The 14693-nt window shown below is 33.8% G+C and overlaps 1 protein-coding gene across 1 annotated transcript; it reads left to right on the top strand.

Moving 5' to 3' along the window:
- The first annotated feature begins 13023 nt into the window (after positions 1-13023).
- LOC124368054 lies at positions 13024-14039 on the top strand. The gene has a single exon (XM_046825327.1). The coding sequence runs from the start codon at positions 13035-13037 to the stop codon at positions 14037-14039; it is 1005 nt and encodes a 334-aa protein (XP_046681283.1). The 5' UTR covers positions 13024-13034.
- Positions 14040-14693: the final 654 nt, after the last annotated feature.

Below are 14693 nucleotides of genomic sequence, written 5' to 3'. Positions count from 1 at the left end.
TGGGAAAGGATAAGGCATACCGAACCCCCTTAATACAAAACCGTTGCCACATAATTGATTTTCAAATAATGCCTCCAGTTTTCTAAATTTTTCCCATCCACGATTTTAACTTTTTTAATAAGCCGTAAACCCATATTTCACTCCCTATAATAAACTAATATACGATATGTCCCTTGAAAATAATTTATAACATGTGTTTTACTTTTGTAACGATTATAACTTGGCCAACAGCGTGTATAAAAAACAGTATGAAACCTTGAACTTTCTGATAGAAACTATTTTCACTGGGTAGAGATTAATAATAACGTGTAGTGCTCATAATACTCAAAGGATACTAAGTGGAGTAAATGCTGTTTGTATGATATTACAGTAATATAATTTCAACACCTCTGGAGTCAAATGGATTTAGTTTTTTATAACTAGGTGATTAGGTAATTATCATTTCAAGGCGTGATAATTTTCATAATTTTACAGAAATATACATATATATTTTATTATATATATATAACATATATATATATATATAATTCAAGGTTTAATACTATATATATATATACAAACGTGGATACATTGTATAATTTTAGGTTGAATTGTAATGCTGCAATAAACTAACATTTTATACATGTTTTGAAAAATATTTTTATATATTTTTCAACTTATGAGTATTTTTATTTTATTTTTCAGTAATGGACCAAAGCACGCCTTCCTGGATTTACGAGTCCTTCTTGACAGCGTCTCTGCAAAGCTTCACCGTGAGTTCGGCAATTGCTAGCGGCAACTACTACTTCAGTCACATGTACAGACTTCGAGTCAATTACAAGAACCTGCAGTCATCATCCGCACAGACATTATCGCTCATTGTGAAGAGTCCCGACAAGGAAGAAGGGTACCACAGGCATTTGTCCGAGAAAGGGGACCTTTTCAAGAAAGAGAGGGAAATCTACAGTGTTTCTGCTTCCAAAGATCTTTAAGAAAGTGAACATAAACGTCGGTCCAAGATCATTCTACTTTCCGACAGAAAGCGATTTAGTACTCAAGGACCTCGTGGAAGACGGCTACAAGGTGTGTGATAAGTTAAAGCAGTTCCATTTCTCACATTGCAAATGTGTCATTGTTGCTCTAGCGAAATTTTATGATGCATCGGTGTCTGTTTGTAACGAAGAACCAGACGCTGTAGAGAGGATCGGTAAAGAAGCCACTTTCAAGGAGGAGACAATGAACGAGAGGAACCCGTATTGGTTGACTGTGTAAAGGCCGTGGCACGGATCTCTAGGGAGATCTACGGCTGTACAGACTGCAGACTTCCTTCTCAGTAAAGTTGAGAGCCTTTGGGAATCAATTTTGGAAATTTTTAAAAGTAGGTCTGAATGGTTTGATGTTATAAACCATGGAGATTTTTTGATCAACAAATGATGTTGTTGATGTTATAAGAAGATGCTATTGGTGAAGTGCTAGATGTTAAATTCGAATACTTCAGTTTTCCAAGTACGCTTCTCCGGTGCTTGACCTTTTACACTTGATCTGGTCCAGTGCCAACCAGAAGGTGAAGTAAAATAGGCAGAGGTCTCTATGACATTTACCTCCAGGTTTTAAACTCCACACTGCAAGACCTCGGATGTAAGTAGCGGTTGAAGGATGAAGAGCTTTTTTCATGATCTTAAGACCTCTTCTAGTGACTTTCTCATCATGATTATTTGCCAATTGTTGCCAGGAATGAATGTCTGCTACTGAAAATCCCTGAAAAACTTATGTGGAAGGTAAAAGAACCAATTGAGAGCACCGACATTTTAGGATCAGATCAAAATATTGAGATGACGTTGAGCGGGAAACACTACCAGACTATGTTTCCAATAATTGTAAGACAGTTTCAAAATTGTTTAAATAACTTTGAAACTAATTTCCGAGTTTAAATTCCTATTTGACTATTCGTGATCTGACACCTTAAAAGAATACTGGACTTGTAATTTTGTTATAAAAAGAAAAATATAAAGCATTATTCTTATTTCTCATTCATTACCTTTCTTCTCCAAGTTCATAAGTGTATGGTATCAAAATTTCGACAAGATTTGAAATTGTATTCAGGTCTTCAAATAATTCTTTAATTATATAAAAACATTATGTGGGTGTTTAAATGTTCTTGATAAAATCTCACCAATCATGTAGGCTATTCCAAAATCGTATTGTTATTGTTTCAAACGAATAATGGATAATTTTCTTTTACTTTAAAATATCAACGTGTATGTTATGCGATTCTCAGTATGATATTCAGAATATTTAATTATGCCTGGGCTTGGACTCATTTGTCCGAAAAATCAACGTGGTATTCCCACACTCATGTAAAAAGTATTGACAGATTTAGGTTTGTCAAATGACAGTTAGCACAGAAAACTCATGAATCTTTATATGCTTCATAGTTTGCGGTTATACTGAATTGTTTTAAGTACCCTTAGCTATTTATGTTTAATGTTATGTAAGCATAATATTGTCTAAATTTAAAAATAGATAAAAACGAAAAGCATTGTTTTAGGGTGTAAATTTCTTAGTGTTCTGCGCAGTGTTAATAGTACCAACATTCCAAATATTTGCCTTTTAAACTCCAGAGAAAAATTAATATACAAACAAAAGCGTTACTTTTCTGTCAAAGACATGGAAGCATGTGGTGCAACCTGAAATTATTTGCTGTGGCTGCAAAAATGAAGTAGGCTATCCATGTTGATTTCCGTGGCAGTGCGGAAGAAACACACATACTCTTGTTTGCCATATCTGATTCAGGAACATAACCAACACCCGGCTGTGGGAGGTGATGTGGAAGGAAGGAAAGGTGATGCATTGGGCAGCTAGCCATTCTTGGAGTAGATGAAGAATCCTAGACCTTCAAATATGTTATGGATTTGGGAAAGTCACCTTGAAAGGCTTTAGAGTGTAGAGTTCTGACAACAATGACAACAATCAAGATTTCCAGGTGAACGACAACAACGCTATATGAGCATATGGTTTTTGTAACAAAGATTTCTTGTGAGCTGCTGGAATTTAAATAATAATTAATTTTCGTTACAAGAATTACGTATTAATTTGGAACACAAAGAGAGTTAGATCTAGTATCTGTATACTATTTATAAATTTAGTTAATTATGCTTGTTTGATTGAATTTTTAACAAGATGTCAGTTCGGGCCGATGATGAACGAAAACCCTATGAGGAAGACAAGACGCAGGAACGCCGCCGAATGAAGAAAGAACTAACTATTAACTTTATCTTGATGTTTTTAACTAAGAATTAATTGTTATGTTTGACCCTGACAACACAACATCCTATTACTCTCGAACTAACAATAACAGATCTGTTCGCCCTTCACATTGGGTCGCTTGTGGAACGCTCTCCAGTGTAAGATTAGAACTCTTGACAAGTGTGATCGCTTTGGGCCAAAGTTAGGGCTTTTCTGTTGCGGACTTGGCGGGAGTGACGGTTCTTATGGTCGCACTTGCGGTAATTGCATGTAAGTTGAGTGAATGGAAGGAGAAAGAATAGACTATTTTTATTGGTTTCTTTTTTTATTAAAGACATTTTTGTAAGAATTAATGTACATACTAAACTTTAATTTTTTAATGCTAAATTTTACGTTGAATCCAAGATGTCAAACATAATTTTAGTTATACGTACCAGTTTTAATATTGTAATAGGAATTATTATATTTTATTTACTTTATTTGTGTTTAGAGATTAAGTGGAAGAGAGGAATTTTAAGTCTTGACTACGCCTTTTTAGAAAAGATATTTATCATTTCATTTCATAATTTTCCATTACTGCAACAGATCTCTATTCGAACTAAAACCAGTGTTGTCATTAACATAAATCACACTTGACGGTAATGTTGTAAATCATTCATTAATTACTACAGTAAAAAGAAAGCGCCAACGAATGAACCGAGTGGAATACCAGATTTTACAACCCCTTAATTGGTTTCCATAGCTGATTTAGGATTTCAAAACAAATTTTATGTCTTTTGCTCTTTTCTAATGTATCCCATTAAAACCCTCAAAAACTCTTGGAAAAGCTTTTTTAATTGCCTAAGTTAAAAAATTAATTAAATTAATCATTTAATTATTTTATAAACATTTCTCCGACTGAAACTGGACGAAATTCTGGATTATTTTATAACAAACGTTGCGTTTTCTTAAAAAAAAAAAAAATAAATAAAAAAAAATAAAAATAAAAAAAAAAAACTGAATTACTTGTGATGAGAATAATACTCTATTTAAGCACTATTTTGCGGCATGGGTTTATTGATGCTGGGCAACCAATGAATTTAAAATTATTAAAAGAACTAACTGATGAGATGAAATCTTTTCGTAATTGAATATTGAATTTCCTTAAACTGTTTGTACATTCAATTAATAGCGGCCAAGTTGGTAGAGTTTCCTTGCTCCCAAAGTTCCTGAGCCGAGTCTACAAAATAAGAATTGAATTTATCTGGTTCAATTACTATTTCATATTTCTGTGTGACAATGTTCATATGTTTGATAACACATCTGGCAACTTTGCAATTCATTGTACCAATAATATTTTCAATGTTGGATTTTTAAACAGACAGCATATTCAGATGCACTCTTTACAAGATGTTTGTATAAAGTATACTAAGGGTAACAAACATATTTACAATTCTTCTGTTTTATTGCTTACGTTCATTTTCAAGATGGTAAAATCAATTTTTGGTTGGGAATTTTTTTTATTTCAAGTTTATTTACTGTAAAAATAATTCCCTGAAAAGAGAAAAATATTTTGATCACTCTACGAGGAATTTCAGTCATTATAAATAATACATTGAGGGAATTTTATAATTAGGCCAAAATAAAACCGCTAAAAAAATAAAACGTGAATATCTCGTGGTAGGCTGAAAAGGTTTTTAACTTCAGGGAGTGAAATGCATTGTATTTCTTATGATTTAATTTAATTTAATGTTGTGTGAAATGTAATTCAAGAAAACTATGTGTTTTAAATACATTTATTGTTACGAAAATTACTTAATTTATGATATTAACATATAAAAGGTAATGTACAAACTCATCACTAATTCTCAAACTTCTTTAGAACGCAGGAAATTGATTTTAATACCGGAAAGCCTCATAATTTAATAGAATAGTACAGTTTTTAAATAAAACTACTCCAAAAAGTAAGAATGGAACTAAACAGTAAAAAATTAGTTTTAATTGAAAATCAATTGCAAAAATAGACAATACTGCTTACATGTACTAACTCCATTGGTGATTACAAACAAAATGTATCTATTATGGAATAACAATGTTATCATTCGTATTTCTGTAAAAAAATTGGCTGTTGTGAAGTCTAGAAAAAATACGAATAACTTAAGCTAGCGATAATAAGACATAAGATCAACTTAAAAAACTTAGGTCCAGAATAACACAATTGTACAAAGAAAGAAATAAGTTGTATGATTTTTTTGGGAGGGCAGAGTTAAAAACAGATTTGACATTTTACCTTTGTAGCCTTCACGGCTACAATTCAAGGAATCCATTCGACCAATTCTCAAAGAATTCCAGGAGGTTTCACTTCTCCCTGCCTACAGTTGAACCCACACTGGTACAGCAAAAGCCGACGTGTTAAATCGACGACTTAAATCTGGAAAACCTTATGGATGTCCAGGAGCGGCACATCTACAGCGCTAATGTCGAGAATCTGGGGCGCAAGGGTAATTCGATAGGTCTAGTCTACCACAGAAGATGACCGTTGGAGTTGGTGGGTCAAAGAGCCAGCCTACACATAAGGCCTGTTTCGACGGGAGAGTCTGATTTAGAGCTAACTTCTCCTTCTTCAGAGGGTTCATGACTTGAGATCAGTGCCCTAAATCTTTTCCTCGTGAACCTCTATAGGAGGCGGCCCCTACCCCCAACCTTACCCATCCAAAATATCCTGCCATTCCGGAAGCAGCGCAAAGATCCTTATAGGACTTGGAAGCTTCAGGTCCTAAGTAACCAACACATGTCTCAAAGGAAACGTGTTACTGAACTTAACAAAAAAAAGGCGTGTCAGTATTGAATAACAGAATTTCAGATTTAAATAAAAGTTTTTGTGAAATGTTTAACTGTGACCAGATGTTTAAGTTATGCAATAATCTTAAGTTGGATAGATTGCAAAAATGATAATTAGCACTTCGTAAAGTAAAGGACAAGACTGTAATGAAAACTGCAATACCCTTGTGTACAACTTAAATATGAATAATCTTAAAACTCACATTCCAAATGTACTCAGAAATATGATAAAAATGATACACCACCAAAAATAAATTCTCTCTGATGAAAGTAAATTTTTCATTACCTTGAAATTATTGAAATCAATGAACGACTTTACCTCAGGTCATTGAATGTTACGTGTTTTGGCTTTGCACGTATTTCCCTTCCTGCTCTTTAGTCCTTGGAAAATCGCTTACAAAAGGACACTGAGCGATTTTAGTTCACGCAGGGTGGGGTAAATACCCCTCCGCCGCTGTGATGCCGCCCTCTCCCAGTATCCCCACCACTGCTCGGCACTCGCCCGCTCGGTCTATCCCCTGACCAGGCTACTGCCACAGGCTAACCTCACACCAAAACTCAAGCTCCCTGGATATGTCTATGGCTACATTAGACTGTTCAAGTAACATTTTACACTTGCATAAGTCTACACACAAAAATACAATACACTTATAGGATAGGTAAGTAGCTGCAATGTAAACAAAATAGCGTGAATGAGACCCGATCACATAGTTAATAAAACAGAGACGAGGAGATGCTTGTCCCACTCCCCACCACTGGAGGGGCCCCTCCTGCGCGGGGCTGCTCAGATATTTACTTCTGCGCAGGTTTCTTTGCGCAGATATTTTGTGATCTTCAACTAGAGTGTTTGTGACTTAACAGGAATTTTGACTCGTATGGTAGACCAATCTGTTCTATAGTGTGAACCTCTAAAGCGACCTGAAAACTTGAACAAAATGTGTAAACAAATTATTTAATTTACTTTCAGTAGTAGCGATCCTTGAGGCGAATAATTTCCCCGTTATTTATCGACCTCATAAAAACATAGTTTACCAGCAAAGTAAATAGGTAATATAATTGCACTTTTTGGCCACGGGTAAATATTAAATGATGAAATAATGATATTTCCATATAAGAAATTCGGGTTTTCTATTTATAATCAAGTCAATCTAGTTTTATTGGAAATATTTTATACATTTATAGCAGTGATAGTAAAATAAACATTTTATCCAATGCTACAAGATTCTACATTCAACATGGCACTCAATGAAGCCCAGTGAGATAAACAGACTTCACAAATACAGACAAAAAGTAAGGAAACATTTGTTAATTTGTGAAGTGTGTGATGATGGAATCGTTGATTCCAAAAGGCCTTACGCAAAATTAAGAGTTACATTGTAAAATATTTTATTCATTTATAGCAGTGATAGTAAAATGGAGTAAATCTAATTAGAAAAGATAAGTTTATTGAGTATTGAAGCAACTATTTCCACCATTGCTCTAAGTTATGTGTAGAAAACTCTTTCGCATAACTGATAAGAAAAGGTTACTGATAACAGCCGATAGTCACTGATAACAAAAGGTCACTGATAACAAAATGTTACTGATAACAAAGGACACTGATAAGAAAAGGTCATTTATAACAGCCGATAGTCACTGTGATTTGGGATCGAGTCAGAAAATCGTAGTGCACAGAATTGTGCACCTGACAAGACATTGAGAAAGCCTCTTCATCTAGATTACACTTTATTTTGTAGTGTAGGTGTCTCTGATTATGAAACGATATAAGGAGTTCTTTTTTAGCTTCTTCGTCGCGACTGTTTTGAATCTCTTCATACAGATGTTGATTCCAGATTCCAGGGGTCAAGTTTGTCACAGAGTTGGACTTCGGACGCTGCACTAAGTGGAAGGTGAAATTGAAGGCTGAATGTAATGTTCTTATTAAATCAGCTTGTAATATACGTTTTGTTCTATTTTGAAATATAATTAATACGATATTTTATAAACTGAATAGATCAATAATAAGCGATTTAAAAAAAAATAACACTGAGAAATGTTTATTGTGTTTTTATAATGATACATAATAGTGTTTGTATAATTTTGAATAATTAAAATAGCATTATTTAAGAAAAACCACATACTTTTTGACTAAATATCACTTATATTATTTAAGAACATTCAAATAAAGAGTTATAAGGAATAAAAACTGAAAATATATTTTTCCAACTCCAGAATATTTATATATAGTTAAACTATGCTCAGTTATATGTCTAATTAATGATTTCAGTAGTTAAATCATGATTAATTGTAAGTGAAATGGTAAACCATGCAAGTGTGAAATGTTTTGAAATTTAATGTTAATTACACATATGGATAGGAAAATTATATTATATAAGGTCTGAGTGAAATCAATAAGCAAATCAATTAAATAAAAAAAGTAATACTATACCAAATCATTTGGTATAAACCAAAAAATTAATAATAATAATAAGATATAAACGTCAAAATAAAACTTATACAAGCTCTTGTTATTCTAATAGCTTGATAAGAACTATTTGAATTCGAATGATTAGTTAGTTAGTAATTGCCTGTTATCTTCAGTGATAACTTCTTAGACTGCAGTTAGAGTTGTATTTCCACAGTCTTTATTCACTTTCACAGTCTGCATAAGGTGAGTGTGTTTTAGAACTTGTGGTAGAAATTAAATCATTTGACAGCCAAAGTGATATCGTTACCGTTATTCTGAATATATAACAATCTTATTCCATACATATAATATTGGCCAGACTAATATATCATATGGCACCATAGTAACGTCGTTTATGGCAATTTTATTTCATGGCGTCGAGCGTGGCTGCTGCTTGGATGGGTGACCGCTGAGTGATCCTGTCCTTGCAAGCAGCCCGTCTGCCCAGCCATTGGTGGTGGTGGTCCGGAAGTCACCTTTAAGCCGTTGGTACCCAGGTTATATTAGAGAAGGCTTCTTAGCCCTAACTTCGATTGGTAAAATGGGACATTACTTTTTGACATTTTTCATGGAACCCAAACGTGGTTTTCTAATTCATTTAATTGTTCAACTTAACCGTTTTGCAGAGATCACGCAAATTTCTCCGAGTCAGTAATAGACCTCTTTTCTTAAAACTAAATTAAAATCAGAAGTAATTTATGCCGGCAGCACTAAAACATGTGACATTAAATAGGTCATGTACTAAAATTAACAATCATAATGGTAGACTATTAAAAGTCAATAGTATAATTTACGAATTGGTGCACAATCTAACAGGAACCTGGTAAAGAATACGGTCATTTCCCTAGTAAATTCGAGATCAATAACAAATCAATTGTTGTACCTAATTGAGATGCGTTAGTTCTATCAGCTTTTAATCAATTTACTTCATTCAAGTAGGAATCATCCCTTCCGTTGCCCTTGTGTTTATTATCAATAAAAGGAAACTTAAGTCTGTGGTAAAGTGTATTAAAGAATTCGGTTGATATAGGAAAATCAACCTATATCCTATATCCTATATCTTTTCGTTACTGATCATAGATTGTTTGCAACATGGTGTGTAGATATTGATTAATCAAACAGATATTTCAAAAAAGATTTATTCCATTTTTCATATTACTTTTAGAAATATTATTAAATGTAAATTACTATATCATTGTTCTATTTAGGCTTACATAAACTCATCAAGGGCCAATAATTTAACACTATTCTCAGGAAACAATAAAGTGCGTCAAAACAGGAGATAAGTCTCATTGTTACCAAGGTCACAGTATTGGTGGGGATAACTGAACTAAAATAACTGGTTAGTTCAGTTATTTTTTCCAATTAGTCGGGTATTTTTGCTGCAACTAGTTAAATTAATCTTAAGACTATTTATCCTACACACCAATCAGTTTAGCTGATTAAACAGACTTAGTCTGTACTTAAATTAGCCGGTGACTGTGATTGGTTATTTTGAGTAATTATTCTACAATAGTCTAGACAATTCTACAGGGTGTTCAGTAAAAGTGTTCCAATACTTTGGAATTTTGTTCTACACATAAAAATTAGCAAAAAAGTTTATACATATGGAGGTATATCCTAAAACCTTTATTTTTCCGTCTATCTGTCTGTTTGTTTTGTATATCAATTATCCCATCAAATAACGAAACATCGACTAACTTCCGCCATTTTGTAACGGGTAAAGGGATTTTGTTAATATTACATTTTCAAAAAGGGCTACCAAAGTTAAACATAATTCTTAAGTTTTATAACTTAACTGGTTAAAAATACATAAGTTTTTTATAAAAACACATACAGACAGCTAGACGGAAAACTAATGGTATTAGGACATAGCCTACTTTCAAATGAACTATTTTGATAATATTTATGTGTGGAAAAGAATGCTGAATTATTGGAATACTTTACCGAATACCCTGTATAGTAGCCTAACTTCAGCTGAATGTACAGACATATTAACCAATCGAATTGGTTTTAGAGTCAAATCGGTTATTTATATTATACTAGTATTATAGTCCTTCTAGAATAGTTAATCTATTTAAAAATTGAGCATTGATTTTATAAAATAGTTAAATATAACTAAGATTAATGAACCAAATTTGAATGCATAATTAGGTTTTCAGATACAAACAGAAACTCTCAATGAATTTTATTTATTGTCAGATTAGCGATAGTAGGTTGCAACAGATTAAAACCGGAAGTGGTCGATACTCAGACTGGAAGAGTAACACAGTCGGTGTACCGCAAGGCTCCACCTTATCAGCCTTGTTGTTTTCTTTGTATGTAAATAAAATGTGTGACTCTTTGATGCTTTGTAAATCCATGGCATATGAATACGATCTGCAGTTGTACATTCACGCTGATGTTAATAACATAAATAATGTATACACAGTTTAAACTCAGATTTGAACACACTCCTTATTTGGTGTAAAGCTCATGGTTTAAGTTTAAATATTGCAAAGTGCAAACCAATTATTTTTGCAACTAGTAGACTTTTAAATACCTTATATTACAGTATAATCAACAATGTGGTCATAGATGGTGTTGTTTTGCCATATGAGAAAAATGTTTTGAATCTTGGATTAAGGATTTCAAATAGTTTGTCATGGTCAGATCAGATTAATTATATACATGTTTTATATATATATTATATATATATATATATATATATATATATATATATATATATATATACAGTATATGTATGTATGTATAATGTTGGTATTAACATGGATTTTTCCATTATTCGACTATGCTAGTATGGCTTATTGTGATATAAGCAGTACTTTAGTAGCGAAATTACAAAGAGCACAAAATGCTTGTATTAGGTTTATTTCAAGCTCAGACTGGATGAACACGTAACAGGTTACTACAAGCAGTTAGGATGGCTACAAATAAGGAGAGGTTAGAATACAATATGCTTTCTTTGTCTTTTAAAATTTTGAAAAGAAGAGAGCAATTGTATTTACATGAAAAATATACGACCATGAGAAATGTAGACTTAAGAGAAACACGTGTTGGTAATGTAATACTACAGTTTCCTAGGCATAGGACGTAATTTATTCAAATTCATTCCATGTTGAGTCCATTAGGAAATTAAACGCATTACAGAGTGAACTTAGAGATTGTAACAGTGAAAAGTGTTTTTGAAAAAAGTAAAGAAAAACTTAGTAGCAAGATACTGTATAATTGATTTATTTTAGATGTAAAAATGTATTTCTTAGTACTTCGTTGACTTATTGTCTTAGTTTAATGTGTGATTAATATAAAATCCATAAATATAAGCATAAATGAATCTATAATCACACATGGTATTGTTAGTAAAATATAATGACTCGTTTATAAATGTCTAACCACAACTCAAATGTACAACGGATTGTATTTATTTGATGCCTGTTCCGGTGAAAGAGTGGACCTCTAAACCGGGGCAGGTAAAATAAAGATAAGAAAGATAAAGAAATTTAAAAAATCTCTGCCTCTCTGCCTACCTGCCTACCTGCCTTTCTGGCTACCTGCCTCTCTGCCTACCTGACTCTCTGCCTACCTGGCTCTCTGCCTCTCTGCCTACCTGCCTCTCTGCCTACCTGGCTCTCTGCCTCTCTGCCTACCTGTCTCTCTGCCTACGTGCCTCTCTGCCTCTCTGTCTCTCTGTCTCTCTTTCTCTCTGTCTCTCCGTATTTGAAAGCATTTTAATCGGATATTATGGCGAGGAAAATTTGAAAAATACATAGCTAAGTTGCATGAATCGTTTATACTTTGGCTGCAACCATTATTAGAAGAGAAAGGTCCCGTACACACAAATGAATATCATGTATTTTGTGATTATTATTTTCAATGTAACACGTAACCAAAATTCAGACTATGTATTAATCAATATCATTCTTATGTAGATTTCTTCCTAAGTAATTTAAATGTTATTTTTTTAATAATATGTAGAGTGGTTTGAGTTTTTTTTTAATGAGAAGCGATCCCCTTTTATGCCTTATTCTGATCGTCCTCATGGGCCACTGGCTTGTACGAGGATCTTATCAAACAGAATAAGAGGGAGAGTCGATACAGGACAAGGTAGATGGTACTGGTAAAAAGTGCAAGGGTCACAGACAGGATTCGAACCTGCGATATCTCTAATTCATACTCAAAGTCCAACGTTTTAGACCACTCAGTCATCGACACTCCCAGTTCATATTAAAATGCCAAATCGATCGATAAGCAAGGTATTTTTGCGTCATGGTGACATACGAGGAATTGTAGCAATACCTACATTTATGTAGGTATTGCTACATACAAGCAGCATTATATTGCTTTGTATTGCTAAATTTACAAAGCAGCATTATATAATTTCATTCCATTCTTCGAACTGTGTTTTAATTAATGTAGATAAATGAAAAATGCAATTGAAAATTCGTTTTTAAAACTGGTATCCTATTATGGGTATCCCATTGCAAGTACTTTTTTACTTTTCCTAGTTACATGTAGAATTTAATTTCAGGAGGTGGACAAAACCATGCCAGAGTGGATCAACGAATCCTTCCTAAAAGCTATTCTTCAAGGAGGAGAAGGTCAGGAGAACAATGTATCAATCATCAAGTTCTCCGTCAGCCCAGCCGTCACTCCCGGTAACAACTTCTTCAGTTGCATCTACAGGGTCCAAATACAGTATACAGTCAGCAACTCACAATCTGTGCGCGCATTGTCACTCATCGTGAAGAGCCCAATCACAGAAGGATACTTTGCTACGTTATCTAAGAAAGGAAACTACTTTGAGAAAGAAATGAAAGTGTACAATGAATTACTTCCAAGACTTAATGATAAGTTGAAGTTCGAATTTGCTCCAAAGCCATTTAAAGGCCCGAATGATAGTGACCTAGTACTTAAAGATCTCCTGGAAGATGGTTATAAAGTAATGGATAAGTATAAAAGGCTTGATTTCTCGTACTCTAAAAGTGTGATGGTCAACCTAGCGAAGTTTCATGCTGCCTCTGTGTCCTTGCATCATGAGGACCCGACTTGTGTCGAGGACGTCGGGAAGGAGGCTGCAATTAACGAAAACACGATTAATGATGAGAAACCTATATTGGAGTATTGTGTAAAAGCTGTTGCAAGGATCGCGAGAGAAACTTATGGACATGAAGATCTTTCTGAGTTCCTCCTCAGCAAACTCGAGAACCTTTGGGAGTCCATTGTTAAAATTTACAGCCACAAAGATGGACAACTGAAAGTACTAAACCATGGAGATATGTGGATCAATAATATCCTGTTCAAAACTGGCGATTTAGGAGAAGTGGCCGATGTAAAGTTCATAGACTTTCAACTCTCAAGGTACGGTTCCCCAGTGCTCGATCTTCTTTACTTTTTCTGGACCAGTGCTGATCAAGAAGTCAGGGAAATGCAAGCTCCAAGACCTTTGCAAAATTTATCTTCAGACATTGAACAGTTCATTGAAGGATCTCGGCTGTGTGGAGAGATTGACTTTAGAAGAACTCAATCACTGTTTCAAGTCAGCCAGTGATTTGTTCGTACTCATCCTGTGTCAGCTGACGCCAGGAATGTTTTCTGACCCGGAGAATACCTTTGCTCTGGCAGAAGTGAACAATCCCTTTGACGAATCTTCAAGTCTAGAGTCAAACGAATTCTTTGAATCAAGGTTAAAAGGAAAATATTTCTGGACTCTATTTCCAATAATTATAAGGCAGTTTCAAAACTGGGTGCTGAACATGTAGATTTAAGTTAAGTTAAGTGTTAAGTTCTGTATATGATGGCAAAAGTACTGTAAATTCCATTAGATACCTTTGTAAAAAAGTGTTGATTTATTTACTATTTTTTGCATCAGAAGTCACACCACTTGTTCTCCCTTAATCAAGGTAATTCCCAAGAACACCATTTTAGGGGCAATATCCAAAAAAACTACTGTGGACGCTCTGGATTCCCGATATATTGAAATTCATGGTCTATCATTTTAGATGATTTGATCCCAAATTTATGTCTTTAAAATATGAAATACGCGAATGTATCCCGAGACTTTCCTTTTATTTCTTGTGTTGTTTTACTATTGATGCATATAGAATAAGACATCAATCGCCTTGGATAATGACTTTCAATTTATTGAAATATTAAAAAAAAAACTGAAGAAAACTTTCAATTTACTGGAAGTGACATTCTAAAT

The sequence above is a fragment of the Homalodisca vitripennis genome, chromosome 8 (genome assembly GCF_021130785.1).
Source record: "Homalodisca vitripennis isolate AUS2020 chromosome 8, UT_GWSS_2.1, whole genome shotgun sequence".
NCBI classification, from domain to species: Eukaryota; Metazoa; Arthropoda; class Insecta; order Hemiptera; family Cicadellidae; genus Homalodisca; species Homalodisca vitripennis.
Note: the sequence above shows the minus strand (reverse complement) of the source record. Positions and strands in the feature narration are given on the sequence as shown.